The sequence below is a fragment of the Gossypium hirsutum genome, chromosome A01 (genome assembly GCF_007990345.1).
Source record: "Gossypium hirsutum isolate 1008001.06 chromosome A01, Gossypium_hirsutum_v2.1, whole genome shotgun sequence".
In the NCBI taxonomy this organism is placed as follows: domain Eukaryota; kingdom Viridiplantae; phylum Streptophyta; class Magnoliopsida; order Malvales; family Malvaceae; genus Gossypium; species Gossypium hirsutum.
Window position 1 is genome coordinate 116,119,349 of NC_053424.1, and position 27,149 is coordinate 116,146,497.

Consider the following 27,149-nt stretch of genomic DNA (forward strand, 5'->3'; position numbering starts at 1 on the left):
AGAATTGAAAGCTCAGATTCAAGAGCTGTTGGATAGAGGGTTTATAAGACCAAGTGTTTCCCCGTGGGGCGCACCGGTATTGTTCGTAAAGAAGAAAGATGGGACAATGCGAATGTGTATTGACTATCGGCAATTGAATAAACTGACGATCAAGAATAAGTATTCGTTACCAAGAATCGATGATCTATTCGACCAATTAAAAGGAGCCTCGGTGTTTTCTAAGATCGACCTTCGGTCGAGATATTATCAATTAAGAGTTAAAGAGGGGGATATTTATAAGAGGCGTTCAGGACTCGATACGGTCATTACGAGTTTCTAGTAATGCCTTTTGGACTAACTAACGCACCGGTGGCATTCATGGATTTGATGAATCGGGTGTTCTAACCATACTTGGATCGGTTTGTAGTCATTTTTATTGATGATATCTTGGTGTATTCGGAAAGGGAAGAGAAGCACGATGAGCATCTTCGTGTAGTGCTGCAAGTGTTAAGGGAGAAGCAACTTTATGCAAAGTTTAGTAAGTGCGAGTTTTGGCTGAAGGAAGTTACCTTCTTGGGGCATGTTGTGTCTGCCGAGGGGATCAAGGTGGACCCTCGAAAGATTGAAGCAATTTTGGAATGGAAGCTACTGAAGTCGGTAACAAAGATTTGAAGTTTTCTAGGGTTGGCAGGTTATTAACGGAGATTCGTGGAAGGATTTTCTGTGTTGGCAGCACCGTTAACGAAACTTATAAGGAAGGGAGCACCTTTTGTTTGGACAAATAAGCAGCAAGAGGCTTTTGAGAAGTTGAAGAAGGTTTTGACGGAAGCGCCAGTGTTGATTCAGCCAGAGTCTGGTAAGGATTTCACTGTGTATAGCGATGCGTCACATATAGGTTTGGGCTGCGTGTTGATGCAAGAGGGTAAAGTGGTCGCTTATGCTTCACGACAGCTTAAGCCGCACAAGGTGAATTACCCTACGCATGACTTGGAATTGGCAGCGGTAGTCTTTGCACTTAAGATATGGAGGCATTACCTGTATGGGGAGAAATGCATCATCTACACGGATCACAAGAGTCTTAAGTACTTGCTGACTCAAAAGGAGCTGAATCTTAGGCAGCGAAGGTGGATAGAGTTGTTAAAGGACTATGACTGTTCGATTGAGTACCATCCAGGGAAGGCGAATGTCATTGCTGATGCGCTAAGTCGAAGGGCTGTGGCGGAATTAAAGGCGATGTTTGCTCGTCTAAGTTTGTATGACGACGGAAGTTTGTTGGCGGAGTTGCAAGTGAGACCAACTTGGGTAGAACAGATTAACAAGCAACAGTTGGAGGACGAGTCGTTGGTTCCTCGGTTTTAGCAAGTTGAGAAGGGGAAAAATCTGGACTTTGGGTTAAATAGTGAGGGAATTCTTTGTTTTCGAGGAAGAATTTGTATGCCAAAAGACTCCGACTTGAGATTGATGATTTTGAAAGAGTCACATAATGGACCTTGTGCTATGCATTCAGGAGGGAGTAAGTTGTATCGAGACTTGCGAGAGCAATATTGGTGGCCTGGGCTTAAGCGAGAAGTGACCGAATTTGTAGGGAGATGTTTGACATGTCAACAAGTGAAGGCCGAGCATCAACTACCTTCGGGATTGTTACAGCCGGTAAAGATACCACTTTGGAAGTGGGAAAGGGTAACTATGGACTTTGTAAGTGGGTTGCCGTTGACACCTTCTAAGAAGGATCCGGTTTGGGTGATTGTGGATAGACTCACGAAATCTGCTCATTTCATACCTGTCCGAACCGATTACTCACTTCAGAAGTTGGCCAAGTTGTATGTGGCGGAGATAGTGCGGTTGCATGGTGTGCCAGTATCGATAATTTCGGACCGAGACCGAAGGTTTACATCTCGGTTTTAGCAGAAGTTGCATGAGGCATTGGGAAGACGATTGGATTTCAGTACGGCTTTTCACCTTCAGTTGAATGGGCAGTCAGAGAGGGTTATTCAGATTTTAGAGGATATGTTGAGGGGTTGTGCTATTGAGTTTAGAGGCAGCTGGGAGGACCATTTGCCATTGGCGGAGTTCACGTATAACAATAGTTACCAAGCAAGTATTCAGATGGCTCCATATGAGGCACTATATAGGCGAAGGTGTCGTTCGCCTACTTGTTGGGCAGAATAGGGGGAAAGGCAAATACTTGGACCAGAGTTGGTAGCAGATACTGAAGACAAGATTAAGGTGATCAGGAATCGGTTAAAGGAGGCGGCGGATCGACAAAAGTCTTATGCCGATCTAAAGCGTAAGGATATTGAATATGCGGTAGGGGACATGGTCTTTTTGAAAGTTTCGCCTTGGAAGAAGATATTGAGATTTGGTAAGAAGGATAAGTTAAGCCCACAGTTTATTGGGCCTTACCGAATCATTAAGCGAATAGGGCCGGTGGCATATCAGCTAGAGCTACCTCCAGAGCTGGATCGTATTCACGACGTTTTCCATGTGTCCATGCTAAGGCGATATCGTTCTGACCCAACTCATATCGTGCCAGTTGTAGAATCGAGGTACAGTCGGATTTGACCTTTGAAGAGGAACCTGTGCAAATACTTGATCGCGATGTCAAGATGTTGAGAAGGAGGTTAGTCCCGTTAGTGAAGGTACTTTGGAGGAACCATGGCAAGGAAGAAGCTACTTGGGAGACCGAAGAGGCAATGCGTCAGCAGTACCCTCAACTGTTTGAATCAGGTAAATTTTGAGGCCGAAATTTCTTTAAGGAGGGTAGAGTTGTAACATCCTGATTTTCGGGTTTTTCACTATTCTTGATATTTTAAGTAAGTTTCTAAAATTTGGTACGTGATTATGGAATTCATAATTTGGGTATGTAAATGGGCTTATGGAAGGCCCATGAGTTGGCCAAAACCCGGTAGAATTTTTAAATTTTAGACTTAGGAGTTAAGGGTTCTGGCTAGGTGCCCTTATATTAAGTTATGGGTAGAATGTATCACAAAAAGAGCTTTGGTAAAGTGGCAAGGGTGATGCCACTAAGCTCCTAAAAATGTGGCGTGTGGAGTATAAGGGAAGACCTGGGATCGATTCCCTGTGTTGGCAAATAAGAGTATTTATTTTCATGTGCAGGAAGGGTAAGTGTTGGAACCTAAGTGGATTCTGTAAGAGAAGAGTTGGATCAAGTCAAATGCATAGATTAAGGAGGGATAAGGGGAGAGATTTTAGGGATTTGAGAGAAGGATAGAGCTTAGCCGATTGGAAGGGGTTAGAGAGGGGATTTTGGCAAAGGGGTATTAGGTTAGCAATTTCGGCATTAGGGTCTTAGCTGTGCCGTTTTCTCTTTTGGTTTAGCTTTTTCTCTTCTTTCTTCTTCCCTATCCGAATCTACCATCTTTCCTTTCATCTATTCTCCATTTTCTTTTTCAAAAACCAGCCCATTACTTTCCTCTACTCATTTATTATTTCTTTCCTTTATCTCTACTTCTGCAGAAATACCGCAAAAGCTGAAATCAGTGAAGCTAGGGGGTGCCGATCTTTGTGACCAGCAACCTTTTCTTTCCTTTCCAATTGTTGGCGTTCAATTCCTTTACCTTTTAGGCATCCAGATTCAAGAGGAGAAAGACTGTGGTAAATGCTCGAACTCTAAACAATTCCTAGAGTAACTGTTGGCCAAAAGCTGAAACCCTATAATTTAGGGAGATGGCCGAATATAGGTATAGGCCTTATGGGGTCTTCTTTTAATATTTTTTGTGGTTTATTTAGTGGAGGAGCAGCAAGGTGTAGTGTCGACTTGAATCAGCTTGGATCTCCGGAGTGGCTAGATCTAGTCAATCAATATCGGCAAGGTAAGGTTCTTAAGGCCATTATGGATGGTGGCCGAATGTGTAAGTATTAGTATTAGATGATTTTTGGTTTGGTTCAATTATGGGAAGCTGATTATTAACGATGGATAATAGGAGAAATCGTGTAGGAGATCTCGTCGAGGAATATCACCAAACAGGTGTGTAACGAACCCTTTTTCATAGCTTAAAGTGATAAATGCCGAAAAGCCGAAATGCCGAAATTCTGGCATTTTGAGGACTTGTGAGCAAGCGAACGCTCACTAGTTAGTTAGAATCGATGAGATGATGATCGGGAACAATGGAAATGGTAAGGACGTGTTTTTGGCGTTCACGGTAAGTTGGGCCTCGAGGGGCTGAAATAGGGCCCAATAGGCTTTCGGGCCCATTTGGGTAAAATTGGTAGAAACAGCAATTTGTTAAATTACATGTTAAGACTAATAAAACCATTATGGAATATAGGTTAAATGGGCCTAGATGACGAAATTGGCTAAGTAGGGCCCATTAGGGGTTTTAGGCCCAATAACTCGACTTCCCTAAAAATGGGCCAGAATAACTGTTTGCACCCATGAATTGTTAGTAACCGTTAATGAACATGGAAACCCTAATTTTTGGTAAAATTATAGAATTACCCTTATAATATGAAAATGACCGTTTTGCCCCTAGGTAAAAATGACCATTATACCCCTAGGGTTTATGTATGAATTTAATACATGGAATTTTGAGAAACATGTTATGTATGATATGCACATGACATGATGATATGCACATAATATGTATGATATGCACATGATGTATTCATAAATGCATTGGGTTGGGTTTTTATATGGATGGAGGAAGTGAAAAAGGGCTTATGCCCCAGTTATCAAAAGGGCTTATGCCCCAGTTGTTAAAAGGGCTTATGCCCCAGTTATTAAAGGGTTTATGCCCCAGTTATTAAAAGGGCTTTTGCCCCAGTTATTAAAAGAGGCTAGGCCTCCAGTTATATGATAAAGCAGCTATGCTGCCAGTGGAGAGTTATGGCGGGGTGGGTTGAGTTAATCCCCACATGGTGTGTTGGTTGGTACGGGTGGAGCGTAGTGGATGGTGGGTTGAGTAGTCTCCTCAAATGGGTTGCATTCTCTCATTGACATTACATGTGATATTGAAATGGGCCTATGGGCCATACCATTTATAGTAAAGGCTTCGGCCCATTAATATGAAATATGAAAAGGCTTCGGCCCGGTGTTATGATATATGAAATATGAAAAGGGCTACGGCCCAGTACATGTTGGATTGGATTTGGGCTTAGGCCCAACAGGCTGTTATTGTTTTGGGCTCTGAAAAGGGCTTGTTGCACACTGAGTTTCCAAACTCACCCCCTTTCCTTAACCTTGCAGGTGAGCCTTGATGTGGGGACTTGGGCCGGAGGGGATTCAGAGTGGCCACGGTGATCGCCTTTGGACTTTTAAATAAGCATTGGTTTTCATTAAATTTCCTTTAATTATTATTTATTTTTGGGTTGTAATAAGGCCATTTTAACTTTTCTTTTATTTATTTTCGGGATTATTTTAATTTTAATAACTTTAAACCTGGTTGATAATTATTCAAATGGGCTAGACTCAGGACGTGTTTTCAAAACGATACTTGTTTTCAAAATATCTCAACGCCACGATTAATTGATTTATCAACTACGTCCACTTAAACAAACTTAAACTCGATATAACAAAGTGTGGCTATAGTTGTGGGCATGTCTAGGATTGGATCCAATCAAAGAGCTTGGTACTTAAGTAGCCTTCATGGCTCACCTCCTCTGTCTCGGATACCTACCTGGTGCCCAGCTTCCATACACTTTGTTAACTCAACAAAATATATGGTTTTTAAAAAAACTCTAAAACGGAACGTGGGTTTTCAACTCCAATGTGGCACGTCAGATTCGGCTATAACGTTTGGGCCGGGTTTGGGGTGTTACAATTTGCCTCTATGCTTATCAAACGCTTGTCAGGACCTCCACTGAGGCAACGCCTTTCTCATTGGTTTATGGAATGGAGGCAGTTTTTCTATTGAAGCCGAGATTCCTTCTCTCTAAGTTTTGTCAAATTTGAAGTTGGATGAAGCAGAATGGATCCAATCTTGATATAATTAGTTGAACTTGATTAAAAAGAAGAGGTTGAAAGCTATCTGTCATGGACAGATGTACCAAAAAAATGATGCGAGCTTATGAAAAAAAGGTTCACCCCAGAGCATTCCATGAGGGGGACCTGGTATTGAAAAAGATCCTTCCCATACAAAAGGACTTTAGAGGAAAGTGGATGCCAAACTGGGAAGGACCTTATGTGGTAAAGAAGGCCTTTTCTAGAGGAGTGTTGATGGAGACCGAAATAGATGGTAAAAGCTTACCAAATCATGTAAATTCGGATTCAGTTAAGAAGTACTTCACCTAAAAAAAAGGGAGAGACCAAGGCGACAACTCGCAAATGGCATCTTGAGACCAAAGGGGTTTTTTGTTGAAAACCCAAGAAAGGGTAGCTCAAATTTGGATTGAAGATTGATCATGTGATGATCGGGTCTTCTCAAAAGGAAACATCACATTTTGGAGCATCAACAAAGTACTCTAGATCTTCTAAACACATATCAAGCTCAAGTTGGTGCAGAAAAACTCATGCTACAATGTTTAGGGCACTTGTTTTCATCTTACTCATTTTTTATTTTAGCAACGTTTGCTATCTTTGATTGATCTATTCATTTCGAGCTCTGCTTCTAATAAGTTTCAATCTTGTCCATTGTTACGATTTTTTTTAAGCATTTTTCATTGAAATAACGATTAATGGACAAATAATATTCAAGTAAAAGGATTTTTACAAATTGCTCTGAAAGGTTTTCTAACTAATACAAAGACCTAAAACAGGACCAATAGTCAGAACCAACCAAATTTAAGGGTTGGAAATATTTGGGAACGAATAGTTTGAAATGCGATTATTTCTTCAAATTTCCTGTCAAAGATACCAGACCTGAACAAGAAGGCATGACAATACATCAATGATGAAACCTTGACAAACAACGAGCAATGTCAACCTAAGCATTAAAAGGGGATTATTCTCGAAAAATGACATTCTGCATTCATGCAAATATCATTTACACATCTAGTTAGGAGCATTTGATTCATTCTGATCATAACATCCTAATTGCTTGTCATAAATATAAGCCTATAAAATTGATTCTACAGGTCATGTTCCCTAGAGAATGGTGTAACAGATCAGTGAAACCACAAATCCTATACCTTTGAAGTTGCAGTGGGACGGATTGAAGTTATTGTGGCAAATCTTATCTCTTTGAAGTTGCAATAGAGCTAATTAAAACCACAAATCTTATCTCCTTGAAGTTGCAGTAGAGCAAATTAAAGCCATAAATCTTATCTCCCTGAAGTTGCAATACAACAGATTGAAAATAGCAAATCTTATCTCTCTGAAGTTGCAGTAGAATAGATTAAAGCCATAAATCTTATCTCCCTGAAGTTGCAATGCAGTAGATTGAAAATAGCAAATCTTATCTTTTTGAAGTTGCAGTAGAACAGATTAAAGCTACAAATCTTATCTCTCTGAAGTTGCAGTAGAACAGATTAAAGTAACAATTCTTATCTCATTGAAGCTGCAATAGAACAGATTGAAGTTACAAATCTCATCTCCCTGAAGTTTCAGTAGAGCAAATTAAAGCGAGAAATCCTATGCCTCTGAAGTTGCAGTGGGTCGGATTAAATCAAGTCACAAATCTTATCTCCCTGAAGTTGCAGTGGAGTAGATTGGAGCAACAAATCCTATGCCTCTAAAGTTGCAGTGGGTTAGAATGAAGTTACTTGAAAAAGAGGAGCGCCAAAAAGGTTGAGATTCGGCGAGATCGGACAAAATTGGTCCTTCTTAAAGGTTTTTGCTCCATTCTCGTTACAAGACAACTAGCAAAGAGGGGCAGCTGTAAGGGCCCAATTCTGTCCGAGCCCAAACCAAACAAACCAACCCAAATAAAAAAAGTAAAAAAATAGTCCAACCCATTTGCAATATCAGACCCAATGGCCCAAACCAAAACAAAAACCTAATGGCCCAAAAGCCTAAATTTTTTCAAAAAAAAAACTAACACGGGCTACACCCTAGCCTAGCCGCTGCTGCTCCTAACGCCTGCCACCAATTGCTTCGTCAACCACCCTGCAAGAAAGAAGAAACAACACACACAATAAACAGTGGCAAAAACAGTAAAAATAATATATAAAAATTGTATGGAATGGTTATAAAAGCCATTGAACAAATTTGTATGAAAATATTTTTTTTAATAGAAATCAAAATAAAAAAACAAAACAATCAAAAAATTCAAAGGTGATCTTTTTTATTTATTTTTCCTTTTTTTTCTTTTTAATCTGTTATTATCTATATATAAAAAAATAAAATAAAAAGAAAAAAACTTACCTGGCGTTCGGTATTTTGTTGTTGGAAATCAAAGCGTCCTCCTCATTTTTGCGGCCATCGGCAGGTCTCCGGTGAGCACCTACCCCAGATCTGGATTTTGGGAGTCAAAACGCCCAAAGTGGGGTTTTTTTGGTTTTTTCTACCATTGGGAACGGCGGAGTCGTCACTGGCGGCCGGTGGCCGTCGCGGCGAAAACTCGCCGACCTAGGCCAAACACAGGAAAGGGAAAAAAAAGGGTTTCAGGATTTTTTTAAAAGAATGGGCTGAAATGTTTTTTTTTTGGAAGTTTTTTTTACTTATATAGGGGCCAAAATGGCACCGTTTCAGAAGGGTCTGAAAGGCCCCAAGACGTCGTTTTGGGGGCCGACCAGATCTGACCCGACCCGACCCGACCCGACCCAACCCAGTAGGATCCGCGTGTTTTTTAAAGGGGGTTTAATTTCTATTTTGGCCTTTTTGCTTTTTTGCTACTTTTCAATTTAGTCCTATTCATTTTTATTTGTTTTAATTTTCGCCCCATAATTTAAATTCCTATGCAATTTCGTCCCCTAACCCACTGTGAACCCTTGGGGAATGACACGTGTCAATGTGAGGGGAATAATAGCCATTTGACCCCCTAAAGTTTTTATCTTATTTTAATTTAATCCTTCAGCTTTTTTCTTTATAATTTAGACTGTTAGTTTTGTTATATTTTAAATTTAGTCCTTTATTTCCTTTTCTTTGTTTATTTTGCGATTTATGCTTCAAGTTTTTCTTAAATTTCAATTTAATCCCTTATTTGGTTAATTTTTCCTCTTCATTTATTATGTTATTTATTTTAGTATTTAAAATTTAGGTTATTTATATTTTCTTTTATTTATACATTTTATTTTTATATTATCCTTGCTATTATTCCATTATTTATTTATTTATTACCTTTTTATACTTTCAAAAAAAATTAGACTGTTTATTTTTTTGCTTACTTGCACATTTTGTTATTATCATTATTATTATCTTATTATGCATATTAGTATCATGATTTATTATTACTATTATACTTTTACATTTTATTATGCACGTTATGCCATTATTACTACAAATTGATGTCGCATTATCATTGTTCACTAAGCATGGCATATTTATCTTACTTTTAGCCTTTTTTATATATTCGTTTATTTATTATCCTAATATCATCTCATTTTACTTATCACTGCTTTGTTTTATTTCATTAATTACTATACATATATATATTCATTCATTTTTATACTATATCCGAATAAACTAAATAAATATAACTTTAAATATTGCATTTGTCATTGCACAACGCTCAAAAAATGAATTTTTTTTAAATCAAGGTAATGATTATTATTTTGGAATTCGAAAAGTTGTGTTCTTAACTTACATGATATGGTTTTTTTTCTAAAACTGAGATAGTTGAATATTTACTTTAAAATATATAAAAACGATATTTAAGTGATGATCAAATGGTGTTCATTCTTGTTCTCGGTGATATAAGGCTTTGTGTCCTAACTTATGGGATATGATCCTTTCTTCTCGATTAACTTGAAATAAGCCACTTTTCGTGAAAATTAATTTAGTTAAGTAATGTCTTAATAAGGGATCGTATTTTAAATTCTATTCAAATTTTTAATTTTCGACACTAAAGACATCAAGTAATCAATTAGGTACCAATTTTGGGCGTAACGAGAATGCTAAACCTTCCTCGTGCATACTCAACTCCGGAACCCATTTTTATGGATTTTTGTAGACTGAAAAACATTGTTTTAATAAATCAAACCTCTTATTAAAGCGATCAAATTATGAGGTGACCCGATCATGCCTCCTAAAAGTGATTGATGGTGACTCCCATTTTTATTTTTCAAAATAAAAAGTCAATTTAAAAAAATGGGTTTTGACAATATGCTGTAAAAAATGCTCTATATTTGAACTCCGTGTTTTGTCCTGATGGACAGAGTGTTCACCACTTCAAGTGTGGCTTGAGTTTGAGTTGTTCGCGTTGTTAGAATTTTACCCTCCTCTTGTAATTCAAAAAAAATTCTCTACATTAGAATTTTACCTTCCTCTTGTAATTTAACAAAAATTCTCTACACCTCTTCATAATGGTTTATATAAGGTCTCGTTAGTGATTCTTTCCCAACTAATAAGGTGGATGAGGTAATTCATATTTTTGACCCTAATCATATTTTTTATATGAGAGGTCTAGTTACTGTGAAAAGAGGGATCAAAGGGCTAAAGTGTTACAATTTTCAGAAACTAGAGAAGTTAGATCACTTTTTGAAATTGAAGAGCAAAGAATTGCTCGACTTATGGTGAAGAAAAAAATGTAGAGGTAAAAATAGTAAGAACAATGTAACACCCCCAAACCCGGCCTAGACGCTATGGCCGAATCTGGCGGTGTCACATGTGAGTGCTTTTTAGAAAAACTTAGCAAGTCAAAATCGTCCAATTTGTTATCTTTAATTAAGTCGTGAAATCTCTATTCTAGATATTAAGTGAAAACATTTCATTAACGCGGAAGCTAAAACATCATCAAGACATAAATCAATAATTTAACAACTTAAAATCCCAAAATAAACCCAAGAATAGTTCGTGCCCAAACCCATATTAATCCCAAAACATATAATTAAATAAAGCAGACAAAATAAAGTGTTACTCAACAATCCGTAAATGTCTACCAGTGGTCACCATCGAGCCCTCCGTCACTGATCCATCTACTGCTGAGGATTACCTGACAAACAAAATAACAAAGGGGTGAGTTTTCGTAAACTCAGTGTGTACATCCTCACAACAGCATGCATACTAACAGGTAATAGAATACAGATATTTCAACCTTAGCCATACATATGCCATATGCATAACAGATCAAATATTAGAAAACATGCCCGCCAACCCTGCACATCATCTCTATCCAACCCAACACACCATGTGGGGATAGAATCGACCCACCCAACCCTACACACCAAGTATGGGGATTTAATCAACCCATCCAACCCTATACACCAACTGGTACCGAAAAACAGTACATGGAAATTTATATATATAAATAAAGAATCGCTGCCAAATAACAGGCTAACCGCCTCTCAGACCTCCTTCTCTTCACAACAATCCCAACCCAATGAAATGCATCATAAATATCATGGCATGCTATTATGTAGATAGCAGATCATATCAACATCAGGTCAGAGCAAATATATAGAATCAGACAGATACACATGCTTATATTAACATACTTTTCAATAACCAATCAGAATAAGGGGACTGAGTAACGCTTACCGCCTCTACAGTCAGGTCACAGTCGACGTAGGCAACCCATGCAACCTTACAGATCATTTCAACAACCCATACGCCCGTGTTCCTTACCCGTGTGGGCCCACACGCCAGTGTGGGTCACACGGACCAAATTGCCCTTGCTCGTATGGATCACACGACTTGGCCTAGATTCCTACACAGCCATGTAGGCCTACATGCCCGTGTGGCCCACGAGCCCGTATGGCCCACATGACCCATTTTCCTAAGCGCTTGCCTCGCACAAGGCCTACAAGCCATCATACACCCATGTCCATCGTGCCCGTGTGGCATGCGCATGATCTGGCTCATCGAACACACGGCGGTGTATCGCCACACGGCCTCTACATGGGCAGTCCACACGCCAGTGTGACGTAGACAGTAGCTTTTTTGGCTTTCGTCTAAACGTGATTTTAGATCGATTGGAGTACACACCTGGTATCGTTTCGAAGCTAATGCAATCCCGAGCACTCCAGAACCTATTATTAACAAACCCGAGACCAAAATCAATCACTTGAATGTTTTACTAAGAATAGACAAATCCCAAAACGAGAGTTCCACTTACCTTCAACGAATAACGATAATGATTCATTGTTTAGAACCCTGATTAGTGATCCACAGAACCTTAATAATCCCCTATACAGTTAACAAAAATCCCTCTTAAACAATCTCCTAATGAAACTACGGAATTTAACAAGACCATACTTACCGAATTCTCCTCCAAAACTAATCGGGGAAAGTAAACGGATGAGAAGGATAAAAGAACCAAAATTTCGGCATCACAAAAAGGGGAGATTTTCGGCAAAAAGAAAACAAAATGAAAAGTGGAGAGGGGAATTGCAGAGAATTTTAGCAGGAGAGGATTTTGGGAAGAATCGCAAACTAACTAGATAACCCTGCAATCTACTACTACTCCCTTACTTAGCAGTTTACTAAAATTCAACTCATAGCCGAAATTTGCAGCAAAATACTTCTCCTTTTTCCCATGCAGGGAATCGAACCACGACCCCCATCATATCAATACACCATCTAACCACCAGACCAGTAGACCCATTCTGTCATATTCTTACAAATAAATTCTTATAAACCCGTTAACCAAAACCTAGACTTAATTCTTATAAAAACCAAAATTTTAAACCAAGTTAAGGCTCGAACTTGGGACCTCCCAAACACACCTCAAAGCACATAATCTCTTAAACCACATATATATACTAAAAAGAATTAAAACAAAAGTTTCGATATTTTCATACTCAACAACCACAAAAGCTGAAATTATAGAAATTTGGGGTGTTACAACTCTACCTCCTTAAAGAAAATTCGTCCTCAAATTTACCTGATTAGAAAAGGTGAGGACACTATTTTCGTATTGGTACGTGATATTCGTGACAGGTTTTAAAGATTTATAAATGAATCGTTCTTGAAACTAACTATTATCAAGATGAAGGCAAGTGTACCTATCGGAGAGTAGTATAGCTTTAGCAAAACAGGATTGTCGATCCCAAAGGAACCAAGAGTACTAGTAATTACTTTCTTTTTATTATGTAGCCTAAAAATTAAGGGATTTGTTTATCTAAACTAATTAACTAAACTAAGGGTGCAGAGAAAGAAAATTAAGGAAAATACTTTTAGAAAATTTGATTGATTAAGACAATACCCAAGGAAAAATCCACCTAGACTTCACTTGTTATTTGACTCTGAATCAGACGATTTATTCATTTGACTTGATCCGTAGAAATCCCTAAGTTATATTATTATCTCTTTCGAGACTAATAACGTCAAATCCTAAGATGATTAATTGAAATCTCTTTCTAATTAACACCCTAGTATTGTATTAACTCGATCTATGGACTCCCTTATTAGGTTTCACCCTAATCCGGCAAAATCTTATCATTCTATCTCTAGGCGTGCAATCAACTCCGCTTAATTATGACAAATTAACTTTTAGATAGGGACTTTTGGTCCTCTGAATAAGTGCATTAACTTGAATCAATATCCTGGAATATTAAAACAAGAATTATGCACACATAATTAAGAACAAGTCAAATATTTATCATACAATTCAGATAATAATAACAAGATCCGTCTTAGGTTTCATTCCCCTTAGGTATTTAGGGGGTTGAGTTTATATTGATGAAAGAAAACATCTCAAAAGAATAAAGATAACAAAACAGAAAGAAAACCCAAAACTCCTGAAGGAAATTGAAGGGAGATCTTCAGTCTTGATAATGAATTCGGCTTCTGAGATGGATTAATTGGCTTTCCTTAAGTAATTCCTTGTTTCCCTCTCTGTGTTCTCCTTTTAAGTGCCTCATCAGGTGTTTAAATCGGCTTTAGAATGCCTAAAAGCCCTCAAGAGTGGCCTTTTCTGAATAGGACTATACTTGGGCTCGATAGGGACACGCTCGTGTAACACGCCAGTGTGCGATTGCTTCAGACCATGGTCAAGGCTGTTAAATAGGCACGGGCGTATGGTCCACCTGTGTAAGTCGTGCTTCAATTCTTCTAAATGGACATGACCGTGTAATATGCCCATGTAAGGAAGTTCAAGACGTGTTAGAGCCTGTTAACACTACATGGACGTGTGGTCTACCCGTGTAGGGAAGTCCAGGCCGTGTTGATTTTCCACGTTGGCCTATTTTCTCCGTTTTTGACCCGTTTCTTGACCCTTTTACCCTCCTATGCTCACCTAAGTATAAAACATGAAATTAAAGGTTTAGAAGCATCGAATTCACCAAATTTAAGGAGAAAATCATCCATAAACGTGTTAAGCATGAGATAAAAATATGTATAAATTATGGTTTATCACTTATCGAATCCTCTGGCTCCCAAGTAGCGTCCTCAGTGCTATGATTCCTCCACAACACCTTCACCAAAGGTATAAATTTCCTACACAGAACCTTGACGTCGTGATCCAAAATCTGAACTGGCTCTTCCTCGAACGTCAGATCTGGCCTAACCTCAATCTCCTCCAAAGGCACAATGTGCGTAGAATCAGAGCGGTAGCGTCTCAACATCGAGACATGGAACAGATCATGTATACGGTCTAACTCTGGAGGTAGCTCTAATTGATATGCGACTGGCCCTACTCGATTCAGAATCCAGTACGGCCCAATAAACCGAGGGCTCAGCTTACCCTTTGACCGAACCTCAGAACCTTCTTCCATGGCGAGACCCTAAGGAAAACCATGTCCCTCACAGAATACTTGATGTCCTTTCTCTTCATATCATCATAGGACTTCTGTCTATCAGAAGCCCTTTTAGATGATCTCAAATCAGGAAGACTTTATCCTCAGTTTCTGATACTAATTTCAGACTTAAAACACGTCGTTTACTGAACTCAGTCCAACACAAAGGAGTGCGACACTTACGACCATAAAGTGCCTCATACAGTGCCATCTATATACTAGATTGATAACTGTTGTTGTAAGCGAACTCTGCTAGAGGCAAGTACTCTTCCTAACTACCTCGAAAATCCATAACACATCCTCTCAACATATCCTCCAGTATCTGAGTCACTCTCTCTGACTGACCGTCTATCTGAGGATGAAATGCAGTACTAAAGTCAAGTCGTAAACCCAAAGCCTCATGAAGCTTTCCCCAAAACTGAGATGTAAAACGAGGATCCCTATCAGAAATGATCGAGACAGGTACCGCATGCAGCCTCACTATCTCAGAAATGTAAAGCTTGGCCAACTTCTGTAGAGAGAAGTCTGTCCTAACAGGAATGAAATGTGCAGTCTTGGTCAATCGGTCCACAATGACCCAAACAGAGTCCTTCTTAGTGGTTGTTAGGGTAAGCCACTAATGAAGTCCATCGTTACTCGCTCCCATTTCCACATCGGTATTTTCACTGGCTGTAGCAAACCCGACGATAACTGATGCTCAGTCTTAACCTGCTAGTACGTCAAACAGCGAGCAACAAAGTCGGTAACCTTACGTTTCAACCCTGGCCATCAGTACAACTCTCGAAAATCTTTATACATCTTGTTTCTAGCAAGGTACATAGCATAAGGACTACTATGTGCTTCCCTCAGAATCGACAGTCGCAAACCCTCATCATTAGGTATACAGATCCTACCTCGGAAATACAGTACCCCATCACTATTAATCCCGAAGTCAGTTGTAGTCCTAGTCTCAACTTGATGAAATCGCAACTGAAGAGACTTATCCCCTAACTACTTATCCTTAATCTGAGCCAGCCACGTCGTTCTGACCTGTAACTCAGCCAGGAGACTCCCATCGTCATAAAGGCTCAATCGAACGAACATCGTTCTCAAATTGGTCATAGCCCTACGGCTTAACGCACCGGCGACCACATTGGCCTTTCCAAGGTGATACTCAATACTGCACTCGTAGTCCTTGAGCAGCTCAACCCATCGACGCTGCCTAAGATTTAACTCTTTCTGAGTGAGGAGATACTTGAGGCTCTTGTGATCAGTGTAGATGGTACATTTCTCTCTATACAGATAATGCGTAATTACTGTCGGTTTGTTGAATTGCAATTAAACTCGGCCCAATCTTTTACTAAAAGGATTGAGCCAATTCTATTGTCTATATTTTTGATAGATATATTTTTATCTAGATATACAAGATCTTAAATACAAAAATAAAAGACTAAACACAACTCAAATTTTCTCCTGGGTCCACAATTAATCCTATGTATGGATCCTTAGGATTGGTGTATTCTTTTCTATCCTATATACCACGGTTTCGGATCATGGATCGAGCCAAGCATCACAACTTCTTCTACCCATCTCAATGCAAAGACAATCGCCGCCAACTCCAAATCATGTATCGGATAATTAGCCTCATGAGTCTTCAGCTGGCGAGATGCATAAGCAACTACCTTACCGTCTTGAATCAAGACGCAACCCAAACCTACATGTGACGTATTACTATAAACCATGAAGTCCTTACCAGGCTCAGGCTATATCAAAACTGGAGCTTGGGTCAAAACTATTTTGAGCTTCTCGAAGCTCTCCTGCTGTGCGTCAGTCCAAACAAAAGGAACTTCTTTTCGTAACAACTTAGTCAATGGCGCTGTGACCAATGAGAACCCCTCTACGAAACGTCGGTAATATCCTGCCAGTCCCAGAAAATTGCGAATCTCTGACACATTCTTTGGCTATTTCTAATCCATCACAGCCTCAATCTTACGAGGATCTACTCGAATCCCCTCAATAAAAACCACATGCCCTAAAAAGGTTACCTCCCTAAGCCAGAACTCATACTTCGTGAACTTCGCATACAACTGTTTCTCACGAAAGATCTATAGAACCACTCTTAAATGTTCATCATGCTCGTCCTCAGACTTAGAATACACCAAAATTTCATTGATGAACACCACCACAAACTGATCCAAGTAGGGCTGGAACACTCGGTTTATCAAGTCCATAAATGCCGCTAGTGCATTAGTTAACCCAAAGGGCATAACTATGCCACCCAAAGAGCATAACTATGCCCATAACGAGTCCTAAATGCCATCTTATGTACATTGCCTCCTTTACCCTCAACTGATGATAACCTGACCGTAGATCGATTTTAGAAAACACTGAAGCCCCTCTGAACTGATCAAATAAGTTATCTATCCTCGAAAGTGGGTACTTATTCTTAATCGTCAACTTGTTCAATTGACGGTAGTCGATACACATCCTCATGGTACCATCCTTATTCTTTACGAACAGAATAGGTGCTCCCCATGGAGACATACTGTGACGGATAAACCTATGATCTAACAGCTCCTAAATTTCAGCCTTCAGTTCCACCAGCTTCTTAGGTGTCATTCGGTAAAGGGCGATAGGCACTGGAGCTGTATCAGGAATCAACTTAATCCAAAATTTTACCTCACTGCTCTGAGGTAATCCTGGTAATTCCTCTAGAAAAAATCTGGAAAGTCCTTCACAGCACGGTTGTCCTTAACCGATAACTCCATAGAATCCGAGACACTGATGTAGGCTAAAAATGCCCAACATCTTTTCCTCACCAGCTTCTCTACCACTAATACAGATATCACATTACTCAGATAATTTCGTCGTTCTCCAACTATGACTATCTCATTATCCTCCTTGATCCTTAGAACCACCCTCTTCTCAGCACAACCTAGACTTACACGATGCTTCACCAATCAGTCCATACCCAGAATTAAGTCGAGCTCTCCAAATGGAAGTTCCATCAGATCAGCCAGAAATATTATTTCTTGGGCTTCCAACGGAAAATCTCTGAACAGTTTACTAACCCTAATAAACTGCCCCAATGGACTCACCACTGAAATCTCACTAGAAGTGCTTTCATATGGTATTCCCAAAGTCTCAGACACAGAACATGCAACGTAGGAATGTGTAGAGTCTATGTCTATCAGTGCAACATAAGGTATGTTAAGGATTAAAAACGTACCTGTCATGATGTTCGGAGCATCTCCATCCTCATGACGACGTGCAGCATACATAAGCGCAGGCTGCCTCACCTTAGTCAGCCCAGCACCTCGGCTCGATGCTTTCTGTCCTCGGCCCATACCGTTACCACCCCTAGCCTGACCTCGGCCCCTAGGTGGCTACTGAACTACCCTCGGCAGCTGCGCAGTCTCCGTAGCCAGAGCTTGCATCTGATTAGTCTTCAATGGACAGTCCTTAACACGATGCTCAGAAGACCCACATTTAAGACAAGCTCCAATAGACCTCCAACACTCGCATGGATGGTGTCTATTACAAAGCTGACATATCGCTACCCCTGCAAGTGCAACAGTAGGCCCAACTCTTATGGGCCCATCAGATCTAGCCTTTTTCCTAGGCCTCACCCCAGTATTCGAAGACTCTATATCTCTATTAGCCTTCCCTCTGTCACGGTTCTGGCGCTCAGCGCACTTAACCTCCTCCACAATCTTGGCCTTCTCGACCAATATGGAAAACTTACGCTCCCTCTAAGGAGCTATCAGGACCCTCAAGTTATCCCTAAAGCCGTCCTCAAAATGAATACAGCGCTCATACTCAGTTTCCACAATGCCTCGCGCATAACGGCTCAGTCTCAGAAATTCGACCCTATACTCGGCTACTGAATGACCTCTCTGAGTAAGATTTAGGAACTCAAGTCGCCTAGTGTCAGTGTAACTGGCTCTCACGTACTTACTCTGATAAGTGGTTTTAAACAGATTCCAAGTCAGTCGATCAGGCTGAGTGCCCTCCTTAACAGTCAGCCACCACTGATACGCCTCAGCCCGCGGCAATGACACAGCGCCTTTGAGCTTCTGCTCATCAGAAAAGTCCAGATCATCCATGATATGCTTCGTGGCCTTCATCCAGTACTCGACCACACTCGGAGCAAATCCAGCGATACCCTTGAATATCTTAGCCCCGTTCGACCGGAATCGTTCCGTAACCGACCCATAGCCTCCAAATCCAACATTCACCCCAGCGACCCTCTCCAGAATTCATAGCATGGCCTGGGACAATGCATCGTCCCCAGCTGTGCAGTCCTGAGACTCAGCATCAGTCTCCGTAACAGGTGACACCGGCGTCTCGCTAGTTTCCAGATTAGGGATCGTATCAGATGCGAAGGACTCAGCTCGAATCCCTCTACGACCCCTACCTCTAATACCCCATCCACGAGTACAATGTGTGCTTATCGTAACTATCAAATTAATCTATTTTAAAAAATTTATGCAATCAGTTTACAGTTTCGATGTTTGTTAGCAGATATTTTATGCAATATAGTAATAGCGTTTCAGAGTCAGTTATCGCGAGTAGTAAACTAACTACGGTTTCTAGTTTACACTACCTAAAGTGTCTCCTAACCCATACACAGAATTTCGGATAGATACACACAAAATTTTAGTATAAACATGCTTTCAAATAGTACATATCAGAGTTTTAGAGAACTTACAGGATCAGTGCTGGAGGCTCGGTGTACCACATACTTATTATCAGAGTATTTGAAAACATTCGAAAGTGTTTCTCTAAAACCAATTTTGGAATCCAAAATTCACAGTCGAGTTTTAAACCTGGCTTTGATACCACTAAATGTAACACCCCCAAACTCAGCCTAGACGTTATGGCCGAATCTGGCGGTGTCACATGTGAGTGCTTTTTAGAAAACCTTAGCAAGTCAAAATTATCCAATTTTGTTATCTTTACTTAAGTCGTGAAATTCTATTCCAGATATTAAGTGAAAATTTTTCATTAACGCGGAAGCTAAAACATCATCAAGACATAAATAAATAATTTAACAACTTCAAATCCCAAAATAAACCCAAGAATAGTTCGTGCCCAAACCCATATTAATCCCAAAACATATAATTAAATAAAGTAGACAAAATAAAGTGTTACTCAACAATCCGTAAATGTCTACCAGTGGTCACCATCGAGCCCTCTATCACAGATCCATCTACTGCTGAGGATTACTTAACAAACAAAATAACAAAGGGGTGGGTTTTCACAAACTCAGTGTGTACATCCCCACAACAGAATGCATACCAACAGATAACAGAATACAAATATTTCATCTTTAGCCATACAGATGTCAAATGCATAACAGATCAAATATCAGAAAACATGCCCACCAACCCTGCACACCATCTCTGTCCAACCCAACACACCATGTAGGGATAGAATTGACCAACCTAACCCTACACACCAAGTATGGGGATTTAATCAACCCATCCAACCCTACACACCAACTGGTACCGAAAAATAGTACATGGCAATTTATATATATATAAATACAGTATTGCTGCCAGATAACAGGCTAATCGCCTCTCAGACCTCCTTCTCTTCACAACAATTCCAACCCAATGAAATGCATCACAAGTATCATAGCATGCTATTATGCAGATAGCAGATCATATCAACATCATGTCAGAGCAGATATACAGAATCAGACAGATACACATGCTTATATTAACATACTTTTCAGTAACCAATCAGAGTAAGGGACTGAGTAATGCTTACCGCCCTTACAGTCAGGTCACAGTTGACTTAGGCGACCCGTGCAACCTCACAGATCATTTCAACAAAATTGGATTCACAAGCCCGTGTTCCCTGCCCATGTGGATCACATAGCCTGACCCAGATTCCCACACACTCGTGTGGTTCACCTGTATGGGCCCACACATCCGTGTGGCCCACACAGCCCATTTGCCTGAGCCCGTGCCTCTCACACGGCCTACAAGCCATCACACGCCCGTGTCTGTCGCATCCGTGTGGCATGCGCACGGTCTGGCTCGTCGAACACATGGTCGTGTATCGCCACACGGCCTCCACATGGGCAGTCCACACTCCCGTGTGGCGTCGACAGTAGCATTTTTTACTTTCGTTGAAACGCGATTTTAGATTTATTAGAGTACACACCTAGTATCGTTTCGAAGCTAACACAATCCCGAGCACTCCAGAACATATTATTAACAAACCCGAGACCAAAATTGATCACTTAAATGATTTACTAAGAATAGACAAATCTCGAAACGAGAGTTCTACTTACTTCAACGAATAACGGTGATTATTCGCTGTTTAGAACCTCGATTAGTGATCTATAGAACCTTGATAATCCTCTATACAGAAAACAAAAATCCCTCTTAAATAATCTCCCAACGAAACTACGCAATTTAACAAGACCATACTTACTAAATTCGCGCCAAAACTAATCGGAGGAAAGTAAACGGAGGAGCAGGATAAAAGAACCAAAATTTCGGCAGCACAAAAATGGGGGATTTTTAGCAAAAAGAAAACAAAATGAAAGGTGGAGAGGGAAATTGCAAAGAATTTCGGCAGGAGAGGATTTTAGGAAGAATTGCAAACTAACTAGATAACCCTGCAATCTACGACTACCCCCTACTCAGCAGTTTACTAAAATGCAAACTTTTAGCTGAAATTTGCAGCAAAATACTCCTCTTTTTTCCCACACAGAGAATTGAACCCCAGACCCCCATCATACCAATACACCACCTAACCACCAAACCAATAGGCGCATTCTGTCATATTCTTACAAATAAATTCTTATAAACCCGTTAGCCAAAACCCAGGCTTAATTCTTATAAAAACCAAAATTTTAGCCCAAGTTAAGGCTCGAACTTGGGACTTCCCAAGCACACCCAAAGCACTTAACCTCTTAAACCACACACATATATATATACAAAAAAGAATCAGAACAAAATTTTCAAAATTTCTATGCTCAACAACCACAAAACCCGAAATTATAGAAATTTGGGGTGTTACAAACAATTTTCCAAAACCAAAATCTTCAAGGAGAAAAATTGCTATCATATTTTGATTTTCAAAATCAAAAGAAGATATTATGGAAAGAGGCGACGAAGGCATGTAAATTTGAAATTATGTCCAATTTGGTCCCATATTTCAAAGTTCAAAAAGTTCATACACCCAATCTGTTATATCAAGTTCATTCCCAATCTGTCTAGTTTGGCCTTCACCCTTGTATTTATTTTAATAAGAATTTATGTCACACAACTTCTAACAAAAATAAATTGCATAAATTAGATTGAGAATTATAGATGAAATCTAAATGGATTCTCATCTAGGTACTATTTTGTCACTTGATTAATTCTTTATTTTTGTGTTTTATTCTTTGGTGCATTCATTAGTTAATTTAGAGAGTTTAATAAGCAATCTTTTAAATTATTAGGTTAAATGATAGAAACATAATAATTACTAGTAATTGTAGTCTTCGAGGGAGCGATATATGTACTCAGCATAACTAATATTAATCGATAGGTATTCTTACCTTGATCAATTTATTAGTTAATTTAGTTTACATCAAATTTAAGATTCTTCATTAGTGTTATAATTTATAAAGATGGATGAAAATGAAGACTAACTTTCCGAAGGATTTTCATATCTTGATTAAGGATACTAGAGTTTGAAAATTCAAATTAGCACGTCTTGTTTTCCTCAGAGACTGCAGGTAACACGTGCTATAATTGCATATTGATGAAGAAAGCATACATCACAGACCGATCGACAGTACAATTTATTACAAGTACTTTAATCTTGGGTAATTTTTATTCTCCCTATTGAAGAAAATATTGTTCAAAGATTAAAATAGAGGACTTGTTGATTTATCCAAAAAGTGCTGCAAATCCCATCTTCCATGACTGGTTACTGAGATTATACCCTCCATCGACAGGCACGTTAACACCACTGATGAATTTAGCCTCATCGCTTGCCAAATACAGTGCTGCATGTGCAAAATCTTCAGGTTCCAATACGGTGCCTTTCAACACAGCTGAAGCCGCAATCATCTCCTCTCCCTTCTTCTTATCGAACAACCCCAGTGTTGTTTGGAACAATGGGGTCACAGTTGCGTGAGGTGAAATGCAATTAACTCTAATTCCATGCTCACCTAACTCCACGGCCAAGCTCTTCGTCAACCCTACGACGCCATGCTTCGATGCCTTGTATGCATGGGGCAGACCGATGCTGATTTTTGAAGAAATACTCGACGAGAAGAGAATGCAACCTTTCTTGGCCGGAACCATGACCTTGGCTGCATACTTGGCTCCCAAGAAACCACCCAAGACATTGATATCGAACACTCTCTTGAAGTTGTCAGTGCTGGCGTCTGTCACTCTGACTTCACCATCACCAATAAGGCCAGCATTGTTGAACATGATATCGAGTTTTCCAAACTTGGAGACTGCTAAGTTTACGGCATTTTCGACATCAGATTCGCATGTTACATCACAATGGACATGGCTGAAGTTTTCAGTTCCGAGCTCTTGGCAAAGGGAGTGGCCCAATTCGTCTTGAATATCAGCAATCAGAACCTTGGCTCCATGTTTGAGAAATAGCCTGGCTGAACACTCTCCTAAGCCACTGGCACCACCAGTTATCAGTGCCACCTTACCATCTAGTCTGTATCAAACAAAGTAGACAAAAAGTTGATATACTAAAAATCCACCTTATCAACATTATATTAAACGATCTAAAATCAACTCGACTGGCCAAAATTGAAATATCTAAATCCAATATAGTGAAATATGAATGCAGGACTTAGTTACCTCTTGGTTACTAAAGACTCGGAACCCATTGTAGTTTGTGAAGAAAATAGACCCTCGCCTTTGCTTTTTCTTTTGATTGCAATGCTTGGGATGCTGTGGTGTCACATCCTGTTATTCTGCTCTTTATAGCTTCAGGGATTGTTCTGAAAGATCAAAAATGGCGTCGTCCTTGTTTGTAAGCTTTCATTTTAAAAATAATATATTTACTATAAACAATAATCTTGCGTCCAAAAATTGAACTCCTACATGTTTGCTACTTTCAAGTCTATTGGACAAAATATTTTTCCATTATTTTTGCTTTGACTTATAATATGTTGGGACTTGTCAGTATGGGCGGTAAAAGATTTCTACTATTTTCCTTGATTTATTTTAAAATCTCACGTTAACAGAATATTTTTAACATTATTAATAATTTGATTTAAATTAAAGCGTAACTTTTTATAATATATTTTACTTACATGTGTGTAGAATTTAAAATATTTCATTGTATTTTTATTTTTAGAAATTTAATATATTTGTTTTTTAAATTTTAAAAATTAGGATTAATTGTTAACACTGTTCATTTTTATTTTTGTTAAATTCAAATTCATTAAAATTTAATTTTTTTACTTACATGGATATAAAATGAAATTGTTTTTATTTCAAATATCACACCAACAAATTCAATAAAAAATATTAATAGTATTAATTAAAGTTAATATGAAAAGTAAATAAATTAAATTCTTAAAATAAAAATACAGGAATTAATTAAATTTTAATTTTAAAAAATATAGGCACTTATACAATATTTTAACCTGTTGTTTTTTTAGACATTTGTTATTGGAAAAAAGTCAAAGGAATATTAAACATGGATTTAAATATTGAATATTAAATTCTAAAATATAATTTCAAAAGATCATATAATAATTTAATTCAAAGTTGGCAAACTCCATTTTTTTTATATAAAATGAAAATTAAAAGCCAGGCTTAACCTTTACCTACTCAATTAAGCACGAAAAACATTTCAAAATAAGCCTGTCGCCATAGCCCCACTTTTCGTCGGCTTTGATATAAAATAAGGAACTTTTTAAATGCATTATAGTGAATTAAATGTGAAGTCATTTTAATAATATTAATTATTAATTATTCATATATTTTAATGAAATGTCTGAGTAAAGTTTATTGTCAAAAATATATAAATTTATACAGCATGTGTAAAATACAAACACTTTTTTAAAATTAATAACACTCATACATTTAATTAACATTTTTAATACATTTGAGTAGTTACTTTAGACAGTTATCTTTATCTTCCCTTAAATTTATTAGTTATAGAAGAATTCAAAATAGGAGTGTGTCTAAAAACTTTACGATAAAAGTGTCATAAAGTCAATTATATTAGGAGTTAGATTATATTTTTTTATTTTAAAAATTGACAAATTAATTTTTATATATTAGATAAAATAACAAATTAATAATTTTATTAAAAATCTCATCCAAATTTACTACTAAAAATTGATGCATGTACATTAGTATGATTTACATACTATGTGTCACTGTTTGGTTATCTCATCAATCATGTCAATTTTTAACTGTGTAAAAAAATACAAATTTAAAAAAAAAGATTAATTTATTTTTTTATTTAACATATATACATTAATTCGTCTATTTTTTAAGTTATAGAACGAAATACAATATGATTTTTAAATAGGAGTTCCTATGATATTTTGACCAAAAGGTTATTCAAATCAGTCATAAGGGCTGTGAAAGCTTGACCACCGTGATTCAGATAAACTAATTAGCAGCCAGATTTAGGAAGTTTCCGTGCATTATGGATGTTGACATCTTTACAAAATATCTACACTAAAATTAAATTACTTAAAGAAAACATTTAAAATAATTATATTAAGGCTTTGAAAATGTCTTTAGAAAATAATTGTAAAATTAATAAGTTTTTAAGGTAAATTTACATTCAATTGAGCCTTTTGAGATTAACATTAAATGCTTCTTAAATTGTCTTTCACCAATTTAATATTTATTAATTACTTACATAACATATTAGAACCAAAATGAATTCCATCAATATATTGTCAAAATGACATTGCAGTCCATCAATCATAAAATTCAAAATGACTCCCATTTTCCTACCCATTTAACTTTTTTTAGTATTATTGTTATGAATTTCTTATTAAGTGAATGTTCATCATAATTAAAATAAAGTTTTAATGTACTTTAAATTCTAATAATTAATAGAATTAGATCTCTATTTTTTTATACTTTTTATGCCTATACATAGAGACTCTGATGAAGCATTGTAATCATCTCTTTTGATCAATAAAGTACATCCTCTATTCCTTTCATATTTTTTTGTTCTTTATTCTCTCCATCTCTCTTTATTTTATAACACGTTACTAGCATGATCTTGCTTAAAGTGATAGTCCCTTTTATCGATGATCAAATTTATCCTTCATGATTTTCAATATCTTTGATGGCAAGATGCAAAGTTTTTACAAGAATTTTCTTTAATTTAATGTTTCATCTCTGATTATTATTTTTAATTCTTCTTTCATAATACGTTATCATTGTTTTAATTAACTTATTTTACTTTTTGTTCTTAAGGATGGTGAAAGATTTGATACCGCTATCCATATGAAACGAAGAAGGAAGATTCATTCTCAAAGTTTGATTTTTGATATTTGGTTGGGGATGATCTCTTTTTCTTCATTACAAAGGATGTTTATAATTACTACTTCTCATCCATGGTAATATCAAGAAGATATATGTTGAATAAAACCTTTATGTGTTTTACATTAAAACCATATATATATAAATAACATGTGATACTCATGTATTTGTATTATATATATTCCTCGAAGGAATACATTACACTATATGATTGAAATATCTAATGTGTTCCTGCGGTGGCAATATTGTGAAAATGACTTAACAGTATTTTCGAACGATCTCATACCTTCTAGTGGCTAAGCAAAATAATAAGTTACTAATGAAAAACTATGAAATTCTTCTCACTAGTTTTGCTTCCTTCCCTAAAGTGAATGTAACAATACATAACAATTATAAAAAATGCAAATATAAAGATCATGATTGTTGTTGTAATTGAGGATGTGATTGGAGACTAATCATGACAATATGAATAGATAGATTTTGATTTGAAATCCATGCATGTTGATGGTGATTATGAAATAAAGAATCACTTTAGAAGTCTATCCTACTAGAGTTATTGCATTTCCTGAAGTAAATACAAACATAAAGAAAATAAAGATATAATCATGAACCATTAAAAGTGGGAACATAGTAATAAATAAGAGAAGAATGAGAGTTCTCAAGATAACTCTTCAAAGGGTAAAGATAACTTATGTTATCAATGTGATATGAAAGATTATTGGCCACATATGTGGCATATGCCTAAATATTTTGTTTCTACTAATATTCTTTGAGGAAGGATATGAGAATGTAGTAATAAATTCTATCATTGTGGATAGAAAGTATTTCTCTTATTTGGTACTAAAACAAACAAATATTATTTCAATATTTGATAGTACAAAATTAGTCGAAAGCTCTAGAAGAACTAATATGTTAATATATTGTGATGGTTAATCCATTGGTTTTAAAAAATATTTATAA

At 37.6% G+C, this 27,149-nt stretch overlaps 2 protein-coding genes across 2 annotated transcripts; both read right to left on the minus strand.

Moving 5' to 3' along the window:
- Positions 1-18,074: 18,074 nt before the first annotated feature.
- Positions 18,075-18,794, minus strand: LOC107925591 (uncharacterized). The gene is made up of 2 exons (XM_016856305.1): positions 18,459-18,794; positions 18,075-18,407 (listed from the first exon to the last, which is right to left on the minus strand). Exons 1-2 carry the CDS (start codon positions 18,792-18,794, stop codon positions 18,075-18,077), a joined length of 669 nt encoding a protein of 222 aa, XP_016711794.1.
- A 3,630-nt stretch (positions 18,795-22,424) lies between these two features.
- Positions 22,425-23,771, minus strand: LOC107925530 (momilactone A synthase). Its single transcript, XM_016856252.2, has 2 exons — positions 23,526-23,771; positions 22,425-23,379 (listed from the first exon to the last, which is right to left on the minus strand). The coding sequence occupies exons 1-2, from the start codon at positions 23,552-23,554 to the stop codon at positions 22,584-22,586; spliced, it is 825 nt and encodes a 274-aa protein (XP_016711741.1). The 5' UTR covers positions 23,555-23,771; the 3' UTR covers positions 22,425-22,583.
- Between the last annotated feature and the right edge of the window lie 3,378 nt (positions 23,772-27,149).

What these genes read in the sequence shown, in the direction of transcription:
- LOC107925591 (XM_016856305.1), bottom strand. Translation starts at nt 18,794, where the DNA reads ATGGATGATCTGGACTTTTCTGATGAGCAGAAGCTCAAAGGCGCTGTG. An exon ending in GCTTTAGGGATAACTTGAGG is followed by an intron (nt 18,408 to 18,458) that starts GTCCTGATAGCT and finishes TTGGTCGAGAAG; the next exon opens with GCCAAGATTGTGGAGGAGGT.
- LOC107925530 (XM_016856252.2), bottom strand. Translation starts at nt 23,554, where the DNA reads ATGGGTTCCGAGTCTTTAGTAACCAAGAG. An exon ending in GAGTCTTTAGTAACCAAGAG is followed by an intron (nt 23,380 to 23,525) that starts GTAACTAAGTCC and finishes TGTTTGATACAG; the next exon opens with ACTAGATGGTAAGGTGGCAC.